Below are 23,994 nucleotides of genomic sequence, written 5' to 3'. Positions count from 1 at the left end.
CGGCTCGGCTCGGCTCGGCTCGGCTCGGCTCCGGCTCGGCTCGGCTCGGCTCGGCTCGGCTCGGCTCGGCTCGGCTCCGGCGCGGCTCGGCTCGGCTCCGGCGCGGCTCGGCTCGGCTCGGCGCGGCTCGGCTCGGCTCGGCTCGGCGCGGCTCGGCTCGGCCGGGGGCTCCGGCGCGGCCCGGGGAAGGCTCGGCGGGGCCGGCCCGAGGGGGCGGGAGCCCCCGGCCCCGTGCCAATGGCTGAGGGGGGTGGCTCTGCCTGGCTGTCTCGCTCGGTTACAGGATGGAAATTCCCGGCCTCCCCGGGGAGGGAGCTCGGGCTGCGCGCTCTGAAAGGCTCATTTATCGCCGCGCTGCCGCCCAGAGCGGGGAGCCGGGCTCTGCCGCGCCGGCCCCGCGCATCCCGCCCCGCACGATGCCCCGCGGCCCGGCCGCCGCCGCCGCCCCGCTGCTGCTGCTGCTGGCGCTGCTGCTGGCGGCGGCCCCGCCGCACGGCGGCTCCGAGAGCCCCAGGGGGAAGCAGAAGGCGCTCCGCCAGCGGGAGGTGGTGGACGTGGTGAGAGCGGCGGGCCGGGGGCCGGGAGCGGTGCGGGCGGGGGGTGGCTGGAGGAGCCACGCAGCCGCTTTGTTATTGCAAAGATACGAAAAAACCTATAGATCGGAGGCTTTCGAAAAGCCTGGCGGCCGCTCCAGGCAAGGCAGCGCCGGTCCCGCGCCGCTGGGCATCTCTCGGTTCAGTTAATTGAGCCCTTGTTGTGCTGAATCAGGAAAAAGCGGAGAAGGCGCTGCACGGGCTTTGACACAAACCGCGGGGTCTCGGCGGCCCGGTGTGTGTTTGAGGGCTTCCCCATCGGGCCCCGGGCGGGGATGGCGGCTGGAGCCGGCCCAGCCCGCACTCCCCGCCGTGCCCGGTGCCGGGGCTGGCTCCGCGCACGGCAGGGGCAGCGCCGGAATCTTCCAGCCCTTCCAACATCAGCAGTGAATGCTGCTTAGTTCCTTCCAACGTAAGCAGTTAACTGCTGTTTAGCTCCTAAAGTGCTAGTGGATAAATAGTAATGAGAAAAACTATCTGCATGCTCTGAAAACTATCTGCATGCTCACCGAGCACACTTTTCCTTGGAGTTGCATGAATGCACTATTTCCTTTGGCGGCAGGGACTGCACACCATTGTTTGCAATTCCACTGCTACTAGAAACCTGAATGCATTGGGACTATCCCATCTCAGGGATAGATGACAGGAGGGAAATTTTCCAGTCCTTGGAATGTAGAAAGCAGATGTGAAGGTATTTCTGTGAGTTGCTGGAGTGTCAGTGGTATGACCATTTCTTCCATGATCTCCAGAGAGATCCCCTAAAGTGATGTGCTGGAAGCAACACTGCTAGCAAAGCTCCTTCCCTTTCACACTACTTCATTGCCTTTTCACTTTTATTGTGGAAATTGAATTGCATTGAGAATAAGGAACCTGTACACTTGGATGAGCTAACATTTTCTGAGCAGTGTTTCAGGGTCCCTCATTGCATTGAAATTGCTTGGTGCTTTTTGGATGCAGCAGAGTGAGCAGCAAAGTGTGGGTAAATCAACGGCAGCTGACTCATGCACAGCCCAGCTGTACAGATGCTTCTGCAGAAGCCCTGCCAGGGCAGAGTGGAGGCAGAACCGAGGGGGGATCCTGCCTTCAGTGGATGTTTAAAGTATGTTTTATGCATTTCCAGCTTAAGCAAACATGAAAAAGACTTGACTTGGCAAGACAGACCATTTTAGCTGGAGTAGAGCCCAAAGCCCAGGTGATTCTTGTGCTCCCATTTATTTTTTGGGACGTGCCATGGCTGAGGTGCTCTCCCTGTCTGGCTGTGAGTGGCAGCCCCTGTGTGGGGACAGGCCAGCCCTTCCTGGTGTCTCTGGGGATGGGGGCAATAGGCCACAGCTTTGGCCTGACCCAGCTCTTGCCTATTTCCACATGCAGGATTTCTGTGGTGAGGAACCACATGTGAAAGCCAGAGTCAGTCACCATTACAAATGGAGTCCAGTGGGAAAGCAAGAGCAAAACCAGATAACTGTTGCTGTGTGAAATAGAAATGTCCTTGCATTGTTCTCCTGGGTTGGTGCTTTGCCAACCAGCCCTCTCTCAGCTAACTTTTCTGAAACATGGTTTTCTTTGTGAAAATATTCCAATATTTCCACTGCCTTTAGCCAGCAGGGTTTTCTTTGGTAAAGGTAGTAAGAAAGCTAGCAACCATTAGTCAAACCCTCATCTGACTTCTTACTAGACCTCTCCATGTAGTCACTGATTTTACTTTTGTTGTGGCTCCAGCTAAACCTGTGATGGCTCTGCTGGTTTTGCACCAGAACCTGTGAAAAGGCACAGCCTCAGAGAAGAAAATTCACCAATCTGACAAAGGAAAGAGGGCAGAGGCTGTAGTTTACAGCTCCTGCAGTGCAGACAGGGGCATGGCTGGCATGAGGGGGAATAGCTGCAGCACTGTTTCTTTTTGAAACAGATAGGCATTAAGTGGTTTAAACTAGATGAAGACAAATAAATGTGAGAAAGTGGAAGGGCAGAATCCTCACAGAATCTGTGAGGATTTGGGATGAAGACTGGAGGAAGCAGTCAGTCACCAGATAGGACAGAGCACATGAAGTAAAAGCCCTGGCCAGCCCCTGCAGGTTTCTGCTCACCATTCCCATGCCCAGTGCTCCTCCCACATCCCAGCCCTCAGGCTGCTGAGGGAGAGAGCTCTGGGCTTCACAAACCTACTCTCCAAGGTGGGCAGAAAGTGGGAAGGTGATGTGTGTTAACATGGAGTTTGGGAGAGCAACATTTGACCTTTCCTAATGCTGTGATGTTAGGAAGGATGTGAGTGTGCCCTCCTCCCATGTCTGCTTTCCCACTGTTACAAACAGCTTCCTGAGTTCAGCTTTATTCCAGGATGCAGCTTCCCACATCCATATCACCATCCATTTGTGTGCATATTGGAGACTGAATTGTGGGGCTTGATTATCACCATGTAGTTGTCACCTCCTCACCAGAGGAGCAGTGAGAGACGAAAAGGGGCATTACCCTTTGCTCTCTATGAAATGGAAAATTTTCTTAAAAAAAAAAAAAGGAAAAATAATACTGAACATGTATTAGCACAGACAGTTATACAAGTGATGGTGGGTTAGGAGAAAGTAATTATTAACATGTGACTTCTTTTTTTTGTTTCTGTTTTGACTCTTGTGAGGTTTTCCAACAGGTTTTAATTCTTGGACTAGGCAATTTTTTAATGCTAGGATTTATGCATCTTTTAATTTAAAAAGGCATCTTATTTTACAGCAAATTCTGCTGGCACTGCTCATTCTTCCTTTTTTTTTTACTTCAGTGGAACCGTTTTCTGGGAGATGCAGAAATAGCCCATTGTGGCACAGCAGGGGGTGTGCGCTTTGTTGTTATTCACTTGTGTTTGACTTGGTTAGCCTCGGAATGGAGGGGTGGAAGCAGCAAGATCTGTTCTCTCTTCCAGTATAATGGCATGTGCTTGCAAGGCCCCAGCGGCGTTCCTGGACGGGATGGAAACCCGGGAGCCAATGGGATCCCTGGGACACCTGGGATTCCGGGAAGGGACGGGCTGAAGGGGGAGAAGGGCGAGTGCATGCGCGAGAGCATCGAGGAGTCCTGGACGCCCAACTTCAAGCAGTGCTCGTGGAGCGCGCTCAACTACGGCATCGACCTGGGCAAGATCGCGGTAAGCGGCGCTGCCCCCGCGGGCCAACACTGCACCGGCCTCACAGATTTCCTGCTTTTCTGCATGCCAGGGGGAACTTCTCAAGGGCCTAGCTACTTTGGATTGCTCTCAGCTGTGCTTCAGCTCTGTGCCTCTTGCATTCCTGGAATAGGGTTTCGGAAGAATTTTGTAGCTGGTGTAAGAGTACGTTCAGTAGACCAGATCTGTAACTGTAAGGCTGAAAGTCACAGTACCAAAAAAGTACCTCTAGCTTGCCCAAAACAGGGCAAGGTTTTCACCATTTCAATGCTAAGAAGGGATGAACATCTTTAATCGGTTATTTGTACCCATCTTTATAACATTTGCTTCATAGTGGTTACTCACTGAAACTCAGTTGCAGTTGCAGGATGCTACTGCAAAGGATCAGCATTGCTCAGGAGCAGAGTTGCCAGTGTCACCCAGACTGACACGAACAGTCTGTCCTCACTGCAGCCCTGGGTGTAAAACTTTTAGAAAAAATCCTTGCTCAATCCCAGCTATGAAGCAAAGCCCAGAGTGATTATAGCAGTTTAACTGCTGTGCTGTGGCTAGAGAGAGAATCAACTTTTTCAGTAGACTTTTCTTACTGCCTGCCTTGTACTTGCAGAACGGTCCCTAGCTTTTTTTTTTTTTTTTTTCTTTTTTCCTTTTTTTTCCCCTCTTTTTTGTCTTTTGACTTTTTTTTCTTTTTTGGTCTTTTTTGGTCTTTTTTTTTTTTGTCTTTTTTTTTCTTTTTTTTGGTCTTTTTTTGGTCTTTTTTTCCCCCTATGATATCAAGCATTTTGAAGACAGGTTAACAACCACTTAAAAACCTGAAAGTATTTATTTTTCAGCTGTGGAGCTTTTATTGGGTATAAACTGCTCAGAAGTCTTGTGATAATCGTTAAGTCCACGATTTCTGTTAGCAGAGACAGAAACTGTGCTGTCTTGTTGTGTAAGGACTTGGGGGTTGGCCTAGATAATCTTCAGAGGTCCCTTCCAACCCTTATGATTGTGTGATCCTGTGGCTTGAGTGCAGCTTTCAGAGAGCTTATATCCTTTTACATAAATCCCAGAAGGTGACTAGGCTAGCAATTTAACAGCAGGTATTGTCTAAATAAAGTTAAGAATTTCCATAATCCATTTCTCCTTTACCATCTATGAGGTGCTGTTCTGATTTGCATCTTTGCACCACAAGGGATTTCCCAGGCTGTAATTTTTTTTTCCCCCCAGAGGGACCTAAAGAGAATAGCCAAAACATTTTGAAATAAATACATTCCTAAATCAGTGTCCTAAATATAAATATATAGGAAATAAATGGGCTCAGACCCAGAGGTTTGTGCCAAAGCACCTTTGTCTCCTGTCAGGAATGCACGTTTACCAAGATGCGCTCCAACAGCGCCCTGCGCGTGCTCTTCAGCGGCTCGCTGCGGCTCAAGTGCAGGAGCGCCTGCTGCCAGCGCTGGTACTTCACCTTCAACGGGGCAGAGTGTGCCGGCCCACTGCCCATCGAAGCCATCATATACTTAGATCAAGGAAGCCCAGAGCTGAACTCTACCATTAACATACACAGAACTTCCTCAGGTATGTATGCCGGGAGAGCAGAGATGGAGCAGAAGGAGGGAGCAGCAAACACAGAGAGTGGCCAACTCACACTTGTTCTCTTACTCTGCTGTCTCAGAGCTGGCTATTGATAAGTGACAGTATTATAATTATTTATTAAGTGGTACTTTCTTGCTGTGGTACTTTTTGTGGTACTATATCCTGAGATTTAGAAATGGAAGAGATTTCTGTCCAGACAGGTCTACTGATCTCTGCCACAACATGACTACAGAGACATTCTGTGCTGTATTAACCCATGGAGAAACAGCCTTACTGCCAAGTAGACAGTGTCATCCTGGCTTAAAATACCGGTATTTGCACATTATCAGTGCAAAAATGAGACTTTCCTCCTGCAATTTCTACTCTGATTTCAGGAGGGGCACAAAAGTACCTCCAAAGTGGGGAGCAATCTGGGAGCAATTATTCATTCGCTTAGCAGAGGCAAATTAGTGAATTCATTCAACATAAAAGGATGTGATACTAAGAAAAAGGAATGTAATGTCTGTGTCCTTTCTCCATTTTTCTCCTTGTACTGCATGACTGCATGAAATCTAATGTCTAGAGCTGTTATAGGATTTTTTCAGCATAGGGGGTAGAGCTGACTTGTCTTCATTACCCCACCTCCATCTAGTGGTGCTAGTGAGGCATCAGGAGTGCAACTTCCTGCAGAAGCAGTGACGGATGAGTGGAAAAGCTTACAGGGTGGCAATCACCTTTACAGAGCTGGGCTGTAAACCCCACCCCCTCCCATCACTGCTAGAAAGATGTCTGGAAGGGTATGAAGCCATATTCCAGCTCCCAGTGTGTAAATTTGGGTTTTAAAGCAGCAGCTATACCTCCCATTTCGCCATCCTGTGGATGGTGATCTGCTTCAGGTACTGCAGTGAGTGTCAAAGAGCAAAACAGACAGGCACTGCATGCCTTTAACTGATGTTGCCACATATCTACATTAGAGTTTTTATTGCTGAAATTGTTTTAAAATTCTAAAACTTTTTCACATTTAACTAAATAGCACAAGCTTGCAACAAGCTGCTGTTCTTATGCACTTGATTCCACCTTCAGTTGTGAAATAGAAAGGGATTGTGTCTGCTGAGGTAACCTGACTTTTGTCTTTAACCAGTGGAAGGTCTGTGTGAAGGGATCAACGCTGGCTTGGTGGATATTGCCATCTGGGTGGGGACGTGCTCAGATTATCCACGGGGAGATGCTTCTACTGGATGGAATTCAGTCTCCCGAATCATCATTGAAGAACTGCCAAAATAACTTCCCTCTCTTTTTATAATACCTTTTTTTTTTTTTTTTAAATTTTGTACTATTTTTTTCAGAATTTATTTCAATAGAGTTGGACACAAGTACTGGACTGAAAGGCACCAAAGCCTTGCATCTGTAGCCTTTGTCTTGTTCTGTACACAGCAGAGGCTTTTTATAATAATCATTTTAGAATACAAATATCAAAACCAAGTTCATTAACATTTTAAATTTCTTTTTTGATGTTATACCACCACTGTTTTTAGAATTAACCATAACTTTTTGTATCAAATAAATAAGACCTTTTACAAAAAAGAAATCCGGGTTATTTTATTGAACATTAATCTGTTTAAGGTATTTTACATGGTGTTGTGATACACGATTTCTTTAGAAGGCTTTATAGATAAAGTTCAAAGAAAGTAAAATCAGGTGTTGGCTTTAGCCTTCAGAAAACATACATAAAATGCACTCCTGTAAACCTGACTGCAGAATAGGATGCTCTGCTGTTACAGTCTTGTCTCAATGAACTCCTGGTGAATTAACTGTGACCCAGACAATGTGGTAAGTGTTAAATACCTCATTATGAATAACTGAGCAAAACCAGACTATCTAAGCTCTTCTTCCCTCTCTTGCTTCTTGATAGACTGGATTTCAGTGTAATATCTATGACTGGTCTCCACTACTAAGATGCAGACACTAAATAAATTTACAGTTACAACACTTAATTTCATTGCTCCAATATAATAATTCTCCTGGATTTAGCCTTTCAGTTATACAGAATCACTTTGGTGTTAGTTAAAAGCTAGATGTATTAAACTGTTTAGAAGATACAGACATAAGACAGGTTGAAATGCCTAGGCTTTCCAAAACTGAACTGGTAAAGTGAAACAATGATGTCACAGCTGTTTGACAAGTGACAACACTGATCATGCCAACAGACCATAAGCTTCAGTGTTTTAAGTATTTTCTTTCAAATGCTGCAAGTGGCATATTCAAACATTTTTTAAATTTTTACATATTCTAAAGAGAAACAACAATCATATTTGTATTACAAAACCAATTTTACATTAACAAAATAAAAAAACTCATGAAAAGCATGTACAACATGCAAAAATCTCCACTCTTCCCAGAAATTAAAAGGAAAAAACCCATTAAATCTGAGATAATGAATTTATTTCAGCTATTTAGAATTAAATCTCATTTTCTTTTATGAACAAGCTGTAAGATTTGCCCCAGGATGGGCAGCCCTTGCCTGTAGCTGTTGTTGCAGATACTGGGGAGGACACCTGCAGTGAGGGGAGCACTTGGGCTCGCCCAACTGCAAGATGGTGTGTGAGATTTGCTGCAAGCCAGCAAGTTACACAGCTGGTATTTTGTCTCTGAAGAACTGCAATGTTTTCACTGGCTTGGAGGATGGTTTTAAGGTACCTGAACACAAACAAGTTACTATGAGCTGGGCTGTGGTGTGAACTTAGAGAACGTCAGCTAACACACAGTGAGTGATTGTGCACATGCTCACAGCCTGCCCCTGCATTTATTCTGAAGCATGGGTAAGCTGTTCTGGCCCAGAGCACACTAATCCAGGCTAGTACATGCACAGCTTTTCCTCTTTTATCATGTTTTCATATGTCTTCACAATAGATTTTGGATCCTGGGTGGTAGAGTTAACTCAGCGTTCCATTAAATTCATTCTGTGTACCACAAAACACACAAACCCCAGTAAGCACCCTCCAAAGGCAGAAGCTTCTGCCAGTAAAACTTCCAGTAAATTTATCTTCAGCTAAATACACACAGAACCTTCCGTAATAAAAACCAAAGCCAGCCATGCTGGCCCCAGATGAGATTATTCTTTCCAATGAGATTATCAACTCTATCAGTAGAGGGGATGGGATTGTGGAAGAGAAAGTGTAAATTATGAATAAGTTTAGTTACACACAATATGTGGTATTTGGCAACAGTATCTACAAAAACAAGAGAGTGGATTACTGAAATGAAGACTCAAAATACTGAGTAGTTTCTGTAGCTTTCCAGCTTTTAACTTAAAATTTAAACAAGTCCCTAATCTGTTAAATTTTTATTAAAAATTGTTCTTTCTGCTTTAGGTTAGCCTGGTAAACAGGAAACTTCTCTAAGTGATTACTCTGCTCCCTATGAAACTGATGATTTTCCCCTGTTGATAGCCTTTGCTAACTTATTTCCTAGTTAAATGATACTTACTAGATACTTAATATCTTCTTACCAACAGCAGGAGGCAGATGTTAGGGTCAGTAATGTCTTTATTAAATAAATAAGACCCAAAACCACCAAACCCAGAACTCTAAACAGTACATATCCTTGATGGCAATTATTGGTGTGGGAAAAAAACCCATAACTATTATAAAAATTTACTGATATGTACTATAATTTAATTTATCAGTAAATTAGCAATCAATATATCAACAATCTTTTCCTTAAACCAAATCAGAAGACATTAACCTATTGTTCTGTTTTTTTAAATAAAGTCCTGTGCACAGGATTTTTTGAGACTAGAAACATTTTTTTTTCCCAGAGAATATTACTGAAAGTAAGTGTGGTCCTATTTTTTGCTACACTGGCTTGAACACTGCATCACTATGGGATTACTAGAAAAAAAATCCTCATCTTTAAAATGTAAGCCTACTTTAAAATATGCATTTCTTAGTAATATGTGGTCAGCTCTATCATTAATGGAGACAGACTGGCACAGAGAGATGGAGAGAGAATGAAAGAGAGAAAATGAATTAAGCTGCCAGCAACGTATGCACTTTCAGCATGTTGGTCTGCTGCTAAAACCAAGTCAAAAACCACAGTGCAAACCTGGCCTGCTATGAGACAAGAACTGAGCTTCATCAGACTTGCAATTATTCAAACCCAAGAATGGACAGCTGTTTTAAAAAAACAATTTGTTTCCAAACGGCACCCCACTGAGACACACATTTTTGTGTTGGATGAACAATGGAGTCTGGAGCATTCCACATCCTAAAATCTGATGAATAACACAGAGGTGGATTCAGATGACATTCCTTGTTTTAATGAGACTCAGATATTCAAGAAAGTTTTGACAGCCCCCAGGGTTGCTTTCATATGAAGTTTTCCACTTGTGCAGGAGCAGAATTGCACCAACTGTTATCTTGAGACTTGCTGAAACTGCTTAGTGAGTTATTCCAGGCAGGCCAGGATGAATGGAATTGCTGTGCAGCTGCCTTCACCCAGTCACAGCACTCTTATTTCACGGTTGCAGACATCTGCTTCAAGCAGACACAGCTGATTCAGGGAGGAAGGCAGCAACGCAGGAACGTTCAACAGGAGAGATGTTGGCAGGGTTTATTGTCTCTACATTCTTTCCTTAAAATACCAGATCAATTCACAGTGTCAAAGAAGACTGCTGAAGTAAATTTCTCCCAGATCATGAATATAAAAAATAAAGGATAGATTCCTTCCTAGGAACACAAGTCCATACCTTAATTATTTTCTTTCCTAAAACCAAGTAAAAAGCCAGACACATTTTCATAAACTACAAAGGTAATACAGCAGGCAGGAGTCACTCTGATTACATTAGGTATAATTCCTTTGTAAAATCCATGAACACCTTCTTTCCTTTAAAGACAAAAAAAAAAAAGTTTTAATTAATGTCTTTTAATAGAAAAAAATGAGACATAAAACAAAGCCTGGCATTTTATTTCTCACACTCCCATTGAGAGATGTACTTCAGGTTAGAAATAACAATTTCAGACAGTGCTTAAGTGCATCAAGTATTAACCCATTGTTTTTTCTTCTGAACATATAATAGCATTAAGTAGATCAGTTATTTAGCCCAGGCTTTGAGTGTTTTTTGTGGGTATTGTCTAAGTAAGGCAATTTACCATCTTTCTTCATGCTACAACAACTGGGTAAACAACTAAGAAAAGTCACCATTCATTTTTTGAGATTTTAAGCACCTCTTCCAGAATTTTGATTCTACTGGCCAATAAATAAGAACCTAATTTCACCCAATTTGAATAAGTGTGTCATGCTAGGGCTGTTAAAAAGTTTTAGAGACATTAAATCTCAGCTCTTTAGGTGCAGACCTCATAGGCATAGAACACCTGGAAGGGGGAGCAAACAGAGATCCAAAGAAATGCTTGGGTGTGGTTTACACAACCCTCCTTAAGTCCCATTTGTTTCATCATGAGCTCAGCAGTGGCTCCAGAATGGCTGCACTACACTTGACCAGAACTAAAAAGCCTTCCTGGAGCCTCCAGCACCGAAGGGCTCAGCACTGACACATCAGAGCTACTTTTGCTCTGAATTGCCTCCAGTTGAAATGGTTGCACAGCCTCTGAACCAGGGGTGCTCCTGGAACAACAGAGCTGGCACTTACTGCACTTACTGAGCTGGCCCCTCTTCACAGCCAGGAGCCCATTCCCACCTCTGCAGCAATATGGCCCAACCCAGAAGCACTGCCCAAAGCCAAGGATGCACACGCAGAGGTGGCCACCCTGGGTAAACACACAGGTCTGTGTGCAAACTCTCCCCTGCACTGTGCAGCTCAGGGAAGGTTTGTGAGAAGATATGAATAGGTGTGAGGTCACAGGTCTCTAAAGGTCCTACAGGAAGGTGGGACCAGACAACAAGTGCAGTCAGGCCCCAGGGTAACCAGGGACATCAGTATAATCAGCTCTGGCTAGCTCACTTCACCTTGCCAGGAATTTGGATTAGCCACAACTCCCAGCAGCACAATGCTCCTGTCCTATGTGATAAGCCAAAGCAGTTCAAGTGAGACTTCATTTAGTGTCCCAAACCAGCCATGACAATGTTATTTTTAAGCCTGTGAAATTTGCTGGAGAAGAGAGAAGGGAGACAGAATAAACAACAGGAACCTGCAGGGGGCATTGGCTCTCTCCCATCTCCTCCTCTCTCCTTAGCTTACTGCTGTTGGTGGCATCTTGCACAACATGACTTTGTACAACTAACACTTTGATTGCTCTGAACTGTACTGGTTCTGCAAGTCAGCAAGAAGCCAGTAAAGGTAGCTCTGATTCTGTAAAACTCAGTCTGCAACATGCAGGCTTTTAATTTTGCACACCTACCTCCAGGTCCTGCGGATCACATCAAACACCCCAGAGTATGTGTTATGCTGGTCTTGAAGACGAGCTCGCACAACTTGATAGGGATATGTTGCTACCACAGCAAATATTTTGGATACAGCTGCCATCATTATGTATTCCACAGTGTTCTGAAAGCAACAAAAATTGTCAGGCTTGCCTTAGGTATAGTTTAAATTAGCCAGTTCCCAAAATCTTATTTGATTTTTAAACGTACAACCAAACAATACTCTAGATTTTTCCCTCTTATGATACAACACATTAAAACAAATGTCAGTTTTTACTACATGCAGTGCTACAAGTAATTGACTGTAAAACATGTGCTGTGCCTTCTCATTCCCATTAAGAGAAACACTTCTTCCAATAGTAGCTACCTTTGCCCAACTTGCATCCAAACAGTTTTCCAGGGTTTAATACCACTCCCTCTGGTTCCACAATGTAAGAAAAAACCCTCATTCCCTCCTCTAAAATTCTCAAAACACTTGCCAAAATAAGAAGTTGGTTTTCAAAACCAGTGAAAACCAGTTGCTTATTCTAAAAAGTGAGAAAGTATTATTTCCTTCTATATATTCTGCACTTTAATTAATGTACCAATACTTTGCACATTTGGCTGCTGTATAACCTGACAAATGGAATCTACTTCTGATTATTTACATGCCACAACACAATTTTATTCTCAAGCATCCTACCAGTTTTGTATCTGATACTCTGTTTCTATACTTGTTGTATCTCTCTTTCAAATCCTCGTAGGCCATGAACTGAAGTGCTCCATGTGATGTTCCGAACAGACCAGGCACAAATCCCTAAAAAAAGGATAAAACAAGGTTAAAGGGTAATGCACAAAATCTAAACAACTTGAAAATGAGCACAGCTCACACCCCTACATTTGTCCTTCCTTAATGTACAGACTGTGCCTGCACTGCAGTTCCAGTCTGACTCAGTATCCTTAAGGGCAGGCATCACACCAACACTCAAAAAATGCTACTTTTCTGACATACAGCCTAAAGTCACCTCCTGAGCCACTGAGATAAAACAAATGGCCCAGGGACTCCACCTAACAGAGCACAAGCTGGTAACACAGATTAGGATTGCAAGATCACAAATCAAGCTCAGTGCACATTTCCAGAGACTGGCACTGAGGGGTCTGGTTCCACCTGAGACTGCTAAAGCAATGACAGATGCTGGCAACTCAGAGAAGAGCCACCAGGAGCAGAGATACAAAACATTATTGTGATTGAGCCTGGGAAATAGATATGCATGTGTTTGCATGTGTGTCTCTACAAAAATGTGTGTCTATGAGATATATATATATATATCTTTCTAGACTAAAAATGTTTGTGCCTATATAGAATAACAGAATCATTTTGGTTGGAAAAGATCTTTAGGATTATCAAATCTAACTATAAACCTGACACTGCCATGTCCACTACTATAACATGTCTCTGTGGGAGAAGAGACTGAGCTGCTCCAGCATTGTCTTTCATACACACAAAAACACATGAAAATACACATCAACGTTTAGGTTCAAAAAAGTTGAAATGAAGGGGGAAAACAGGTACTTTCTGAACTGTCTCCCCAAGAAAGAGAAGACAGGAGTTCCCCTAGGAGCAGGAGAAGAGAAGACAGGAGTCCCCCCTGGCAGCTGGCAGCTCCATTAAAATGAGCTGCCAGCTGCAGGGGTTCTGAAAAGCACTAATTCTTTTTGAAGAGTTGGTCACTTGCATTGAAAACCACAAATAAATGGATGATTATTCATCTTGGCCAGAAAGGGACTCAAAAGCTTGCTGCAAACTATTAGGGTACAATTATAACAGAGTAAAGTGTTCAAAATGTGGGTAAAAGGACTCAAAGAACCAAAATTTATTTCCTATGATCCATTCAGGCAAGAAAAAGGAATTAAAAAATGTGTTCAGATGCCAAAGTCTGTGTTAGACTAAAAGTCAAGCCGAAAATGTTGAAGACTTAGTCTGACTTAATCAGAATATGATTAAAAGCCTGGAGAAGGTGAAAAGGAGAAGAGATCCCTGAAGGAGTCCACTGAATTAGTGTTAACAAGACAAAATAATAAAACTCCTAAATTGCAGAAAAACGCCAACAACTAAAACTACAGCAGGCATAAAAATTGCACGGATAATACACAAAATACCACTTCAGGGATCAGCTTTCCAAATGCTACATACAGATTTCTAAAGTTTTTCAGTCTTTCAGGAAATGATTTTTTAGAATTTCTTCTTCTCACAGTAAGAAATAATGGTCATGAACTCAACATCAGTGATCACAAACTAATGAAATGCATTAAAGCCTAGTGAAAGTCCCAGGAAAAAAACCTTCCCCAAATGAGAACAAGTGGAATTAAACCACTTATCTGTATTTTGTCAGCACAAAGTGAAGTTGAAGCCAAAGGGCCCCAACAGAGGGAAAAGGACATCTTTGGTTTTCAGAAATCCTGGATCAGAGAAGAAAATAAAAGCAATATAAAAACAGAAGAAGAAAAAAAAACCTATACAAAAATGTCAAAGAAAAAATTATCCGGGTCAGCAAAAAAACCCACCAAAAACAGTATGAAACCTATGGACAGTGATAGCAGGGAAAATCTTCACAAACATTTCTTGGTGATTAATCAGTAAAACAACTAAAGGACAGTGGAAGTAATTGTTCTCCACTTGGAAAGAATTAGAACAATGTATTTATATCATAGAAAAATGAGGTAATACTTTCCCTGCCAACAAAAGAAGAATGTTAAACAACCTTTAAGAGAGCTAAATGCTTAAAACTTAAGCCAGAAGATTTGGATAACTTGCACCCTTGAGTCCTAAAGCATCTACTGGTTGTACTTCATACACAAATACCAGCAGGCTTAAAGTCTTGTGCTGAGCTTCTAAGGGCTAAGGGACTTTTAATGTTGGGCCAATATTAAAAAATGCAAGAAGGGAGTGAGGCAACTGTCAGCCAATGTGCCTCAGTAAAATAGGAGCTGACCCAGACCTTTACTGATCATAGAAAATAATGTACTCTGATGGAAAAATGTTTCAAAGCAAAACTGATTTCTTTGCAGCACTGAAATATCTTGGCTGAGGAAGTTTTTGAAACATATTCTATTTTCTTATTCTTAGAATACTTGAATTCAAAATCTTTTCTTGCCACAAAATTTGATAGAATTTAATGTTTTTTTAATACATAATATGACTGTAAAGAGAAATTTTATAATAACTTCACATACTTCTTGTTATTTTCTACTTTAATATTTGAAATATATATTTAGAAGATTTTTCCAATGAAAACATGACAAGATGAATGGTTCCTCAAAGAAGTCTTGCTTGAATTCTCTTTCAACGGATTGGAACAACAGATGGAATTAAATATAGTTCTATATTTATATTCTATAATTAGAAATTTAAATGCATATAATTCTGAGTAGCAGACAGTGGGAATAAAGAAATATTTTAAAGTTGGCTTAAAGTATTTTAAGTGCTGAAAATCCAGACAAGAAGAAAATGTCCTGTTGGTCAGTGTTTCCAATGTTACCCATCACAATAAAAAGAAACACAAGCAAATATACACACTGGAAAACCTGTGCTTCTTAGTAAAGAAAGGAACAAGGTTCATTTGGTGATGTGGTACTCACATCACTGCCTGAAGTGTTTGACAGCACTCAAGCCAGAACAGCCTCTGCTGTTTCAAAAGAATGCAGCAAATACCTCTTGTAATCTCTCCAGTGCCGCCCTCATTTGGGCTCTCAGTGTGTCAGAGACCTGCAGCATCTGAGTGCCCTGCTCTGACAACTTGTGCAGACAAGACACTGAAGTTGCCATTATCATCTTGATTCCCTCATGGTGAAAAATGTTACCATCTTTATGTGAAAGCCACTTATGCTTATGTCTCTTTGTAGAACCTGCAACTTAAATTAAAATCAAGATGGCCAAATCTCAATGGATTTTGCTATGTACAAGTACAAAGATATAGAAAGCTTACAAGCTTCATATTTACAAGAAGAAAAATAACAGAAGCAAAGCATGCAAAATAAAGAGAGCTAAGTGCCTTAGCCATTGAGGGACCAGGAAAAGCACTTTATCCTCAGAGCATAGAATCTTGCCTACCAAAAGTGAAATGCCAACACAGAAGTGCCCAAATATATTTCACTTGGTAACGAGCACACATTAATGTTATGACTTTTGTTGTTGTCAGCATGCTACATTATTATTCTCAGTCTTGATGAACCTGGATTTTACTTTAATCTCCTTAAATTTTATACATTTCCTGTGTATTTTACTCTTGATTATTAAGCATTGCTCTATTTCCAACTGCTGCTTCTATATCATCAATAAAAGAGAATAAAAAATGCACATACAGAAATAGAGAGGCCATGAAGGATGCTAGTTGCATTCCTGACTGATGTCTTAGTAGCCAGTCACTCTAGAACATACATCTAACAGTTTCTCAACAACTCAGAGATATTTTAGGTTTTCCTAAGAGCACCAATCCTACAATCTTACAACTATTTTACCTTGTTTGGGCACTCCTACCTTATGCTTGAAAAGAACAACACAGCACTCATAAAATGGAGATGGTTGCATTCATTAATGGCAAGGTAATTTTTAGAGCTCAAATATCCAGCAGATCCATGGGTGTGTTCAAAGTACATAACCCCAAGCTGTTTTTTAATTCAGCCTGGTGTGCAGCAGAGCAGCTCTGTCATCAGGGGGCCAGAAGACAAAGCCCAGTGGATGGAGGGTGTGGAAGATCACTGACTGGATGATGACTGGGATAAGGAGCAAAGGGGACTCCTCCTGCCTTTTCAGAACCAGGCCAAGTTCAAGAGGAACAACTTACTGAGAAACCCAGATTCAGACAAACTATGATTGATGAACAATCAATACCCAGCAGAGCTAATAAAGACAGCTTTGATCCCTGCTAGAAAGATTGATGTAGCCTGACATAACCTATTTGTACCTCAAAGGACTGAAAGGATTTGCTCAGATCAGTAACAGCATCTGTGCAGTAAAGAGCAATATTGAATTGCTTGGTCAGAAATACCTCTTTATTGTCTAAGGAGACAAATCTCAAAGAGAAAGATACTACTTCCAGATTTTATTTCCAATTCTATCTGAGACAGTTGCTCTGTTTGAGATCCCTTCATTTACTGTAAGGTGGTACTACCCGAGATCCCCTTATCTGCTACAAGGAATGCTATCTGAAATGAAGATAATGAGGAAAAAGACAATTGTGTGTACTACAACTCCTGACTCAGAGCAATTAACAAAGCTTTAGCTGTACAATTTCAAATAGTGCAAGAAAAATAAAAGCTCCCCCAAACACTGAAATGGAGGAAGCTAAAGCATGTACAAGTCCAAGAGCCACCTGAAGAGGTGCCTTTTTCCCCAGTACAGACAAGGTTGAGAGAGTCCTGACGTCAAATGGAAGTTGCACAGTGTGCATACTTATGTAGGTCACTCAGGACCTATTTAGGTCACCTTCTTTGCAGATTTAAGCAAGTAATTTGCTCTTTCAAAGGAAGTAGCTGCTTTAGTCCCACATTTGCAGATTAACACTACAAAGAAGTGTCTAGTGCCAAAGGCGACACATGCTACTGGCAGGAATAATCTGAAAAGAAGGGTGGAAGGACATCTTAAAACCTAACAGATCCAAGAAATCAGAACTTATCTACATGGAACAGAGCAGACATCCAGGCAGGCAAACCTGACAATTTCAATTTAGGAATAAGTAAGGTGCCCTGTTCCTGGTGTTAGAATTTGGCAATCGTTGCCATGAAGCATGCAAGTCTTACAAAATAGGAAGGATCACATTTTTCACTGAGAATAAAATAAGCTAATGTTCAGAAGTCAGGATAATTTCTAAGAGAAAGTGGTCTTGTTCCCTATTCCTGGCAGTGTTCAGGGCCAGGCTGGATGGGCTCTGAGCAGCCTGGGCTAGTGGAAGGTACACCTGCCCATCACAGGGGTGTTGGAACTAGAATATCTTTAAGATCCCTTCCAACCCAAGCCATTCTATGATTCTGCAGCATGACTTGCAGGAGAAGAGCCAGCCTGAACTAAAATAGGTTTCTTCACAACTTCCAGGCACTGATGAATGCATCTTGATGTCATGACCTGAAAAGAGGAGGAGGCAAAAAGTCCAAATCTTGTTGCCATCTGTTTCCCTAAATTAAAGGGAACAAAAACCCCACACATATGCAGGCCCTATTTAGAAGTCTGCAAATTTAATGTATCTAGAGCTGACAGATTACAGACATCAATAACCAGAGGGCAAATAAGCAGTTGTGAAACCATGCATTGTGGAAGAAAAAATTAGCAAGTACTTTAGTCGTGTTATCTTCCAGAAGAGGTTAGAAATACAGAGATAAGGGATAAAATGCAAGGAAGTACTGCCAGCAACATAGTTGCTGCCCTGCTTAACCAAATTCTAATTTTAAGAAGATTCAAAAAAATTACAAAGCAGTTTATCACCAGTATAATGGTTTTTCTTCTGACTAAGCCTTTTTGCTGCAGTTCTTCAGTGGGGAAGACTCACAGAATCAAAGTGAGCTATTAAAATTTATTTTTTTTGTAGACAAATATTTAGAAGTCTCACCATGCTACTGGGTGGTGCCAGGTAATCATGGAATTTTTCTGAAATGTGATTACCTTATATAAGCCACGGATGCCTTCTGTCTTGTATATCTTTATGAGAGCATCAAACATTCCTCTGTACTGCCGCTTGGATGGATCCACACCAGCATTATACTGCAGCACAAGTCGAGTCTTGGTTACCCATATTGGGTTTGTAATGCACAGGGTCATGGCTCCTGAGAACACACAGAAGTTACTCCCATTGTTATGCCAACTCCACAGATTGTCCCAGTTTGTTCAGTCCAATATAACACAGGCTTCTACAATGACAAAACTACTTCTCCTACCAGAGTACTTATACTGTTCAAAACAGGTGAAGTTTATGCCCTTCATTGCTCCCTCCCTCTCCCTCCAAAGCTCACAGTCCAGTCCAATTCACTCCTGCTGTGGTACTTTTTTGCAGGGCACAAGTATTTTTGCATATTCCTAGTACAGTCCCTTTTTTCCTTCACCTTTCCACAGTTAGTAGTATAATCTGAAGTAGACAGTAAATGCAGTTTCTTAATGTACCACTGATTATCCAAGTTATTCTTCAATATACAATAATTCAAAATTTAATGGACATCTCAGTGATGTGAGATTTGCTTAATAATTTTGACAGGTTAATAGCAAGAACCTCTTATAGCTTTATAAGTTATTAAAAATACCATTGTGACAGAATCCATTATGACATTTCATTCAAACAATATGCTTTACATTTCAACTTTAAATGAATGTTTCAAAAGCCTAATGAAGTTTTCCAAATTGCCTGCACAGCATGTAGTGACAGGACAAGGGGGAATGATTCAAACTGAAAGAGAGTAGGTTTAGATTCGATACAAGGCAGAAATTCTTTACTGTGACAGTGGTGAGGCACTGGAATAGGTTGCCCAGAGATGCTGTGGATGCTCCACCTCTGGAAGTGTTCAAGACCAGGCTGGATGGGGCTTTGAGCAACCTGGTCTAGTGGGAGGTGTCCCAGCCAAAGACAGGGGGTTGGAACTAGATTATTTTTAAGGTCCCTTCCAACCCAAACCATTCCATGATTCAACAGGCTACCTCCTTTCCGGGTCCAGGTGTTAAATATTTAACAAGTTAACAATCTGATAGCAGCAGATTTCTATAGTTACATTTTGGGACCCAATACAGTACTAAATATGTAAAGTGCCTATACAGAATGAAAACTAGGACAAAAGACATTTTGACAACTGCTAATTCTGCACAAAACTGAAGACGACAGTCACCCACCTATTTGTGCTAGACATCTTTGTTTTATTTACAGACAACAAACTATTGCAGCTGGGCTGGAACACTTACCCTTGCCATCTGTAAGAAAAAGCTGCATTGACACAGAAAGGCAAGTAACAGCATATGGAAAGGCTACAAGTGAACATTAATTTTTGCATTTAACCTCACCAGCCTCTGCAGCTGACACTAGGTGTTCGCTCGCACTGAGACTTTCCATCTTCCCTTCCTTCTTGTAAGCTTTGATGGCATTGTAACTGGAAAATGTACAACATAGTTTAGTGAAGGTGAACACAGACCTACATCACAAAAAACCCAATCCAGAATGACATACCTGACTTAAGATCATGGTGGTACACAGCCTTTGAAGAAAAGGCATCCAAACTACTGTTATTTAATTGATTAATTGTCTCTGAGCAGTCAGCTCTTTAAAGTGAACTATGGTAATATATATTTAAATTGTAAAATTAAATAGTCAGTATCAATGGGACTGCATCTTGAAAATTATCAGATATCCAGAATTAACTTTTAAAAGAATTTTAGTGGGACCCACAGCGCTAGGTATTGACCCTCTAGCTCACTGAGCATTCTTCTCTTGATCCAGTTTGCAATCTTTGTGAATTAAGGAATTGTCAACAGAAGATGAAGTGTCAATAGCAATCTACAGCAAAGCTTAAGGAGTACAACAATACAACAGCAATACAACAAAGTACAACAATACAACAAAGTACAACAATAATAGAGTTTAGACAACTGACAAGTGAGCTTTGCATGGGCATACCAGCTAACTGTAAAGTCCCCAGAGTCCCTAAAATGTTTGAATTAACAGGGATAAGTACTAACAGAGTTAATAAAGTAGAATATTTAAAAATGGACTTTAAAAGCAAAGCCCATGAACTGACAAAAACAATGAAAAAACTGTCACTAAAATGATTAAAAACAATCAAACATTTAGTTTTAGTAGAAAACTTCACGCTCTTTATTTTCAAGAAATCAATTTAGATTCTTGTTTTCAATGGGGTTTAAGAACAGTGTATTGGCACTTTTAGAGAATTCTTTCTGAATAGTATCACCACCTCTCAAATTCCTTAGTATTTTCACAGCAGCAAGGGAATGCACTGTACCTGACAAAGGAACAACTCTCTGACTCAAATTGCTTAAATTCTAAAACAGCAAACCATAATAAACATTAACAAACCTGGACTAGCTAAGAGAATGACAAGTTTGTAAGTCCTTTAGCACATTTTTATACCTCACAAAGAAGATGCAATGTATATCTGAACACTACATTGTGCAGGCAGTGAGAGACACATTTTACAGCTCTACTTACAAGAAGAAGTAAAGTCCCCAGGAGGCCCCTGCTCCCACCATGTTTGGAGTTACCCCTTGGTACAAGCCTCGAAGCCCCTCATGCTTCCAGACTGTGCTCATACAGTGAAGAATTCCATTGTACTTTGGCCTCAGCTCCAATCCATCACTTACTACAAAAGAGAGAAATGATACTGGAAAACATTTCGGGAAGCATAAAGTTCAACTGCCTCCAAGCCAATCCAGGAGTCCACAGCCTCCAAAGCAATAAATGAACATGAAACATAATTGATCAACTGTATTACATGAGTGTTATTTCACAAGTATGCAAGAGCTGAGGTTTACAGCTTTATAAGCTTAGAGTTGAAGAACTTAGGGAAAAAAGGGGGGGAAAAGAAATAAAAACCAGAGATAACTACTTAGCTTGGTAAGAGGAAAGTTCCTATGAATCTGACAAGGCTAAGTAAATGCACTTTTGTACATTTTTGATGAGCAGCGGATCTGAAGTTTTCTGTCTCTTCTTTTTAGCACTCCAGCAATTGTGCATCATATTTCAAGTGATATGGATGGCATCCTTGACATGTTTCTCTAAGTTGTTTAGACAAGTCCTAAGTAACAACCCTTAAATTCAAATTTTCTCCTTAAAATGTTCTGTAAAGCAATGGCTCACGTCTTACTGATTCCCAAGTCAGTTTTTACCAGGATACACAAAGGCTTCTTCTCCCACCTAATAACCTAACAGCTGGTTGTCCAAATGTTCAGAAAATACCACTTCAAAAATACAGAAAACAACAAGTTTTTGTCTGACAGATCATGTAGAACAAGGATGTCCACAAAGCTTGGAGTGGTGACTACTATTGCTCCTACCATAACAACAAAGGAGTAAGTTGGTTACTGATGGGGTATGTGATGCAGTCCATGGTGAGATGACAAGAGGTAACAGACACAAACTGAAATACAGGGAATTTTGACCAGAACTTTTTATCCAGCAGAATGGCCAAATACATGAATAAGTTGCCTGAAGAGCATCTTTGGAGCTACTCAAAACTCCAGTGCACAAGACTGAAAAAACTGATCTAAGCAGAGCTTATCTGAGTAGGGGGTGAACTCCTCAGCTCTCTTCTGAGCTAAATTACTCTGTGATGCCAACATAGCAGCAGTTTTCATTCTTACTACAGTTGTATGGCTAGACTGCAACTGTACTGAAAACTGAGCTCAAAGTTTTACAAGAAGTGTAGTTTTTGTGTCCCCACCAAAATGAATCCTGGTAAACAGGCATCTTCTATTCAGTGCCACATTACTACTAATTCCTTTTGAACTCTTTGTCCCATTGACAGTGTGACAGACTTCAGCATTAAAGACAAAATGCTTTTGCTGAGCACAGTGTGACAACGTCTGGACACCTTGACAACCCTCAAAACTAGAACACAAACACCTTTTGTCTCCTTCCTGAGTAAGTGTTGCTAGACCTTTCCAAAGACATTTGTGAAATCTTTTACCATGCAGACACTAGGTCAAGTTTATAAACATATGAAACAACACTGGAAATCAGAGACACAAACACAAGTCTTTCTGTCAATGATGCTGCCAAGAATCTTGACAACATTCATTTCTGATATCAGCTCACGCTCCCTCATTGAAGACAAAACACAGGAATTATTATTTTCAACCCAAAGAAGCATGTGAAAGTACATGACCTCCAAAAGCCACCTAATCCAAACCTGTATTCAAACCAGATCTAATTAGACCTGGTTACTTAGGGACATGACCAGTTGACTCCTGAATGTTTCCATGGCTGAAGAGATTACAGCCTGTCTGGGTAACCTTTTCCAGTATTTGACCATTCTCACAGTAAAATAACTGGAATTCTCCATGCTTGTGCCTGTTCCTTTTCGGCTCCTTCTAACTATCTCAAAGAATCTGGCTTTACCTTCTCTGTGTCTTCCAAGAACACTGTCATAGATTGCAATTTTAGCTCCCCTCAGCCCTTCCTTTCTGAGGCCAAAGGGATCCTGTTCTGTCAGCCTGTTCTGTGCCATGTGCTCCAGCCCCTTCACCAGTCTGGTGGCTTCCACTGGAGTCACACCAGTGTGTCACTGTCTTCCTTCCTTGTCCCGGAGAGCCCCAAAATAAACACAGTACTTCTGACAGTCTTACAAATGGAAAAAAGAGAGAAAAGAGCCCTTCTGCTGGCTGTGCTTCTCAGAATGCAGCCCAGGATGTGCCCAACTAGGACTTGCAGCGTTTTGAATTTTGAAAAATGTCTCTGTGATAGTTTGGTTTTGAGATCATCAATTTTTAAGAATAAACATCCATATATAAGAAAACAATCCAAAGATACAGTAAAATGTTTCAATGTTTCAACCTCTCTGAAAGAAAATATGATAAATGGTGGACAAATTTTTCAAATCAGCAGAAAAGTCAAGAGAAGTTGCCATGTTTCCCTGTGGAGAAACAAACCAGTCACAGAGTTTTCTGCAAGACAAAACCACTATTGTTAACAACCAAGGTTATTCCAAAACCACCGCTAGCTCTGAGTGTTAAAAATCTCTGGCATAGAGGTGAACTTTGAACGTGGGCTTGGGCAGCCCGCCTGCTGAAGGGGCAGCGCTCGGGTGCCTCTGGCACTGGCGGCCACGGCAGGGGGGAGAGGCTGGCAGCTCCCCGACCTGCCCGCAACCAGCTCGGGGCCACCGCACACGCTGCAGCCCCTACACGGGACAAGGAGCGCCTTGGGATAGCAGGGAACAGAACGGGAGACCCTCCCGGCTCACGGCCAGTTTATTCCAAGCCGTGGGGCTGCCCCCGGCACCGGGGCGCTGCAGCCGCGCACGGGGCGGGCAGAGCAGCGCGGGCTGTGGGCGAGAAGCCCGGCAGGTCCCGGGCCGGCTCGGCGGGCCCGGGCACGCCGGTGCGTGCTTAGCGCGGGACGGCGGCGGGCGGCCGCTCCGGCCTCACCTGCGAAGCGGATCTTGACGAGGTCCAGCGGGTGCAGCGCCAGGGTGGACAGGACGCCGCCGCTCATTCCCGCCGCCAGGTTCTCCAGCCGCACGTGCCGCAGCACGGAGCGCAGCACCGGCTCGCGTGACAGCGGCTCGCGCGCCGCGCACGCGGGGCCCGCGGCGCCCATCGCCGGCCGCGCGCGCGCAGGAGCGGGGGCGGGG

The 23,994-nt window shown here is 42.5% G+C and overlaps 2 protein-coding genes across 2 annotated transcripts; one reads left to right on the top strand and one right to left on the bottom strand.

Moving 5' to 3' along the window:
• The first annotated feature begins 120 nt into the window (after nucleotides 1–120).
• On the top strand, nucleotides 121–6,883 carry CTHRC1 (collagen triple helix repeat containing 1). Its single transcript, XM_054641676.2, is given in 5 exon segments — nucleotides 121–376; nucleotides 379–557; nucleotides 3,502–3,723; nucleotides 5,088–5,304; nucleotides 6,443–6,883. Coding segments are annotated over 5 exon segments (900 nt in total). The 5' UTR covers nucleotides 121–237; the 3' UTR covers nucleotides 6,586–6,883.
• SLC25A32 (solute carrier family 25 member 32) lies at nucleotides 6,874–23,994 on the bottom strand. The gene is made up of 7 exons (XM_077187298.1): nucleotides 23,789–23,994; nucleotides 20,853–21,003; nucleotides 19,694–19,779; nucleotides 18,314–18,474; nucleotides 12,362–12,475; nucleotides 11,658–11,803; nucleotides 6,874–10,185 (listed from the first exon to the last, which is right to left on the bottom strand). The coding sequence occupies exons 1-7, from the start codon at nucleotides 23,958–23,960 to the stop codon at nucleotides 10,050–10,052; spliced, it is 966 nt and encodes a 321-aa protein (XP_077043413.1). The 5' UTR covers nucleotides 23,961–23,994; the 3' UTR covers nucleotides 6,874–10,049.

Source organism: Agelaius phoeniceus, chromosome 1 (assembly GCF_051311805.1).
Source record: "Agelaius phoeniceus isolate bAgePho1 chromosome 1, bAgePho1.hap1, whole genome shotgun sequence".
Lineage (NCBI taxonomy): Eukaryota > Metazoa > Chordata > Aves > Passeriformes > Icteridae > Agelaius > Agelaius phoeniceus.
Note: the sequence above shows the minus strand (reverse complement) of the source record. Positions and strands in the feature narration are given on the sequence as shown.

Coding starts and splice junctions, on each gene's coding strand:
- SLC25A32 (XM_077187298.1), bottom strand. CDS start 23,960: ATGGGCGCCGCGGGCCCCGCGTGCGCGGCGCGCGAGCCGCTGTCACGC. Junction 12,476..18,313: donor GCATCCGTGGCTTATATAAG/GTAATCACATTT, acceptor TCCTTTTTTTAG/GGATTTGTGCCTGGTCTGTT. Junction 10,186..11,657: donor GTGATCCGCAGGACCTGGAG/GTAGGTGTGCAA, acceptor TTGTCTTTAAAG/GAAAGAAGGTGTTCATGGAT.